The sequence below is a fragment of the Pygocentrus nattereri genome, chromosome 7 (genome assembly GCF_015220715.1).
Source record: "Pygocentrus nattereri isolate fPygNat1 chromosome 7, fPygNat1.pri, whole genome shotgun sequence".
NCBI lineage: Eukaryota > Metazoa > Chordata > Actinopteri > Characiformes > Serrasalmidae > Pygocentrus > Pygocentrus nattereri.
In genome coordinates, this window is record NC_051217.1 from 38084322 (window position 1) to 38090321 (window position 6000).

The 6000-nt window shown below is 43.4% G+C and overlaps 1 protein-coding gene across 1 annotated transcript in view; it reads left to right on the forward strand.

Annotated features, from left to right (window-relative positions):
- The window catches only part of LOC108411143 (dapper homolog 3), a 29337-nt gene extending 25010 nt beyond the window's left edge, over window positions 1–4327 (forward strand). Inside the window, exon 4 of the mRNA XM_017682563.2 lies at window positions 275–4327. Within this exon, the coding sequence (XP_017538052.1) occupies window positions 275–1695 (1421 nt within the window). The 3' untranslated portion in view covers window positions 1696–4327. The remainder of the gene's footprint in view (window positions 1–274) is intronic.
- The last annotated feature ends 1673 nt before the right edge of the window (window positions 4328–6000 follow it).

Sequence of the window (6000 nt, forward strand, 5' to 3'; positions counted from 1 at the left end):
CTTTAAAGTAAGTACTAAGTAAGTAAGTAAGTAAGCATGCAGGTGGCACAATGCTAATTGATGGGGTATATGTTTCTATTATTTGTTAGCTATATTAACCCCATAGCTCCATGCACCAAGCATGTTCAGAGGCAAAACTCCAAACCAGTAACTGTGAGTTGGTACATTATGTGACATATGATGCTAAAATTTGTTTAGTTGTTGTCATGTTTACATACAGATCAACACAGTCACATCCATGTACTGATATTCCATGGTCCTTCCTTCCCCACAGATGCCTACATGTGGGACTGGGAAGGTCAGAGGGAACCTACCCCTCGCACCATCCTGCCACGTTCATTCTCTGCCCCCTACCCCCCTCTAGAGGGCATTGCAGAGGGAATTGAGGAGGAAGAGGATGAAGAAGAAGAAGTTGATAATGAAGATGGGGCTTTGTGGTCCGAACGCCAGGTGATAAATGGAGATCCCTTGAATAGACATGAAATGGGCCTTACTGTGGAGATGAATGAAGGCCCCAATGGGGAAGTCAATGTGGACATAGATGGCCCCACTGAGGAGACTGATGAGGGTCCTGTTGAGGAAGTAGATGAGGGTCCCACAGTAGAGGACATTCAACAAGCAATGCGTGTGGAGGCCTATATTTTGGGCCTCCTACAGCGCTGCTCCCTTAACCCAAATCCCAGCCCTTCCGCAGACCTCAATTTTACCTCTAACCACTGGCAAGACCTACATTCTTACCCACCCATGACAACCAACTATTGTGACTCTACACCTGGCCAGTTAGAATGGCAAGAATGGGCAGCCCTCAATGAGGAAGAAGATGGTGGAGAGGAGTCACAAGAAGGGTTCTACATGCCCCCTCTAGATCCACAGGATGGGCCAGCCTCTCTAGTATGTGAAGATCCAGAATCCTCCTTAGAGATGGAGCAGTATGGAGCTATGAAGCCTTGCACCAGCAATAGTGATGGTGACTCACTTCAGCACCAACGAGGCTACCTAGAGCATCACGCTACAGTGTTGGACCCTATGTCATCCTCAAGCTACATCCGCACCCGTATTTCTCCACCTGCAACACTTGAGTCTGCCAAACAAGACTGGACACCTCGTTTACCAAGAATGCATCAGGAGGAAAGGTGGGGCTCAGTCGAGGAAAGACGTGGCAAGACAACAAGCCGATCTCAATCGGAAGGAAGCTTCCCACCCCAAGGGTGGACTGTCCAACCAGAACATAGGTACTATACAGTGGGACGGGACAGAGGCACTCACGGCATAGATGAAGACTATCTGTCCAGTCAGAGGCTCTGGTGCTCCTCAGCAGACCTTAGCCAAGAGGAGGAGGAGCCATCACTCAGAGGGGAGGAGCCTATGCTCAAATACACAAGCCTACCTTTTCACACCTTCCCTCAGTACACAGAGCAGAGCCAGCATCTTAGAAACGGGACGAATGCTAGAGCTAGCCATGGTGACGGCTCTGACTCTAGCCTGAGTGAGACGTGCTCTCCAAGGTCCAGCTCTGTTTCTAGTGATTCAGACGAGAGCGGGGGACTTGTCTGGCCTCAGCAATTGCCTCCACGTTTGCCTGCTTCGTCCCAGAATGCCCAGAGCTCTGTGGTCAAGATCAAAGCTTCACATGCACTGAAAAGGAAGATCATGCGTTTCCGCTCAGGCTCACTCAAGGTCATGACTACTGTCTGACCATGTATGTTGCATGTGGGATCACGTAGGTTCAATAAATGGTCGTGCAAGTAACGATTTTTATCCCAGGTCCACCCCATAACATTAATTACCAGCTCCAGTGGCTTCCTCAGTGTTAGATGGACCCTGTTGGAAGTTGATCTAATTCTGAGTGCAACTTATCCTGAAATACTAGTTTATCACAGCTCAATTCCTGTGCAGGCAACTGAAGCAATGAAAACTCAAGAATTTTCTGGAACTATTGAGTGACGATGTGCCTTGTGACGTGTCCTGTTTTTAATGCTGGAAGTGTCACTATGAACTTGGTCAACAAAGATGTGTACGCTTTACTCACTGGGTATTAAGGCCTAATCTGTACCATGACATTCCCCACATTATCATACTGCCTGTACAGTTGATGACTCCATGGATTTGTGTTGCTTGTGCCAAATTCTGATCCTCCCATCAGCATGATGGAAAGTAACCTGGATTTGTCCGACCAGGCAACTTTTTTCCACTCTCAAACTCCCAGTTTTGATGTTCCTGTGCCCACTGGAGGCATATTTTCTTGTTTTTTGCTGACATCACCCGCTGTCATCTTGGGGTTTTGTAGGATATTTGAGACAAAATCTATTACATTTTGCACTCTGAATTTGGATGTGATTTGCCTGATTGTGGCCTATTTGCTTGCACAATTCTCCGTTGAACCCTCTAGTCCACAAGCTGTTTTTGTCTAACAGTTCAGTGATCACTGGTAGTTTTTGCTCTTTGCACTGTTCTTGTGCAACTCTTGAACCGGTTCTGCTTGAAAAGTCGCAAACATTTGGGAGATGCTAAAACGCATTCATGTCCAGAATGCTCATTTGAACAATAACTGATACTACAAAGTCCAGCTTGCTCTACACTGCAGTCACATGACGTACGGGGTGTACAAATTAAACTGCCAACTGATGGAGACTTACCAGGTCATATACCTTTTTTATTTGGTGAAAGAGACTTAAGTACTGTTCTCATTATGATTGTCCTCTTTTGACTTTTGTGCTCTTTCTGGGCACCCATACCTCAGAACTCAAGGGAAGTCTTAGAATGAGACACCGTCCTGCTGCTGCCGCCGATGTCTTATCCCGTCCCGGGATGGGCCTGAGACTGAAAGACCCCATACTGCACCTTATAACAAACTTGTTTTCATGCACCTGTGGTCTCGTGCTGCTAAAGCAATTGTGCCTCTCTTTGGTGCATAGCCTAGACAGAGTACGACTGTGTACCACATCAACACTGCAAATGCAGAATTAATTCTTGTTGTGTTGAGTTAAATCTAACATGTTTCATATCCCGCAGAGATCAAGTAAACACTGCAGGCATTAATGTGACACTGCTAATTTGACTATGTAATGGAACACAGTGCAAAGAGGGATTCTTTGACATTTATGTTCTTCAAACCCAGGTGAGGGTTTTCACCAATATTTTCACAGGTTTTATTTGAAGAGTCTGAAGAAGGCTCTACTAGTAATTGTTTTCTTTTGCACGCTTCAACTTCATACTGGGTGGTTAAACATTGACATACAGCAGTTGTTCCCAAGTCCTAATCGTTGAGTAACCTGTTCTGCATAGTTTAGCATTGGTTGGTTCAACTCATCAAGTAATTAACAAACTTTCCTGAGGTGAACTGGATGCATTACTATAGTGTAAATACTGCCTATGGCAGGGGTACTTAAGGACTGAGATTTGAGAACCAGTGACATATAGGATGAGAACTAGTTTTAGTAGTTACATTTCTTTGGCCTACCTGTTTAGAGTGCCATTCCACCCATTAGTGAGTCACATGCAGTTCAGCAATTCCATTAACATTACATTGTACAAACAGTGCGCTTGACGTCAGCTAGGCTTATGCCAGTGCCAGCAATGTTCCCATGAAACCTCTTTTAGAAAAAAGTCCAATTTGCCCTGCAAGCTAATGAGGTTTGTTGTATGAAAAGGCAAAACTAGCTAGCATATATGCTAAACCAACTACAGACTATCCAGCCATCAGTTGTTTTTCCTCTTTGTTTTAAGTACACTGACTGGCCTCTTCACTAAGTACACTTGTATTATTCACTAAGTACACTAAGTATACTTGTTTCTACGCCCATTATCCCTTTTATTTGCTTCACTTACTATATAGGTGCCCTTTGTAGTTCTGCAGTTACATCCTGTAGTCCATCTGTTTCACTGCATAATTTGTTAGCCCCTTTTTTCCTGTTCTTCAAAGATCAGCACCCTCACAGAACCACCACAGTGCAGGTATTACCTGGAGTCAACAGTGTTAAAAACTCCAGCAGCACCACTCATACCAGAGAATGATCCACCACCCAAATGATACCTGCTCTGTGGTGGTCCGTGGGGGTCCTGACTATTGAAGAACAGGGTAACAAAGTATGCCGAGAAACAGCTGGACTACAGTCTGTATCTATAGAACTACAAAGTGCACCTATATGGAAAATGTAACTGGTGAAATAAGCAATGAGTGTATATACAAAGAGGTGTACTTTTGAAGTGCTTGGTTGGTGTGTACCTTCTCTGATGGACAAATAATATTGTTCACTGTAAAAAAAAAAGCCAGCCAGAAATCATAGTTAGTCATTGTTTTCAGAAATAATTGATACTGCACATTTACGATTAACATGCTACGTTGTTTACTTGGTCTATTATATTGATGGGTATCAAAGAATGTCCTGGCTGGTGATATTTCTGACCTTTAAAAGTGGATTTACATGGACCTTGCCTGAGTTTTCCAGGTGCATTTATGACTCGCAAATTCCTTATAGTAACTCAAAGTGTTGAGTTTACAAAGACTGACCGAATGCACCGTTAAATCTAGGCAACTTCAAATGAACCTTTAGAATTACTTATTATTGCCTCTGTGTAGGGGGCTCTAGTACCACCTAATGTATTGGAGGACTATAACTTGTCACTGTCTTGCTATAGCACTGCCAAACTATACAGGAGGTATCCATCCCTCCAGCTGTAGATATCTGTACATATGACCTTTTGACTTCCTATTGCTGTGAATGCAATGTAGTGTAGACTCACTGTACATAATGAAATATTGGCTTGCCTGCATTTGTTACTCCAGCATCTTTTAGTCTTTGTCATATTGTGTTTTAGAGAAATCTTTTGTAGTACTTGGAAACGCTTTCTTGTTCCCTTTCACTGCATGTTGATAATAAACTTTTATTTATTAATATGCCTTGTTGTTTGTTATGTATGATTTGCTTGTACACTACCAGTTTTAGAACACCCTCATTTTACAGGTTTATGCAGTTTATTATTTCTGTGTACTTCTCAAACTAAAGCACAGTTAGAGATTTAAAAGGAATCTTTTTTTTTTAAATATCATGAAATAAAAAAAAATTCTATTCCATTTCACTGCAAAATCTTGTGGGAGCCCTTTTCGTTCAGGGTGTCAGTCTCATCTCTAGATCCTCCTTGTTTGACGGTTAATGAGGAACCATCCTTTCGCCTACCCAACACCCTGCGTAATGAGTCCAAAATTAGAATTTTTGATTCACCAGTCCATAAGACCTTCTTCCAGTCTCCAATAGCACATCGGCAGCAATGCATGGGCCAGGAAATCCTCTTTTCTTATTTCACCATTAGGATTGGGCAAATGGACAAAGCGTCCTCCGTCATCAATGGCTGACAGACATCATGATGTTGAGTCAGCTTAGTGATGGTGCTTTATGTCTGCTAGACCTCTTTCCATCAGAGTTTCCACCCATTTCCAAATGCCTTTTGTTAGGGTAGGACAACGGTGTCCAATCTTGCTCCGGAAGACCTACCACCTTGAGGAATTTAGTCCCAACCCTAAAGTAACACACCTGATCCAGGTAATGAAGGCCCTCAGAAGCATCTTTATACAGACATTGGGTCAATAAAAATAGTTTATATATATGTATTCAGGTGTTCCAATCACTTCAATGGACACAGGTGTATACAACTAAAGACCTAGGCCTGCAGACTGCTTCTACAAACATTAGTGAAAGAATGGGTCGCTCTCAGGAGCTCAGTGAATTCCAGCGTGGTACCATGATAGGATGCCACCTGTGCAACAAGTCCAGTCATGAAATTTCCTCACTACTAAATATTCCACAGTCAACTGTCAGCTGTATTATAACAAAGTGGAAGTGATTGGGATCGACAGCAACTCAGCTACGAAGTGGTCGGCCATGTAAAATGACAGCGGGGTCAGCGGATGCTGAGGCGCATAGTGCACAGAGGTCACCTATTTTCTGCAGTCAGTCGTTACAGACCTCCGAACTTCATGTGGCCTTCAGATTAGCTCAAGAA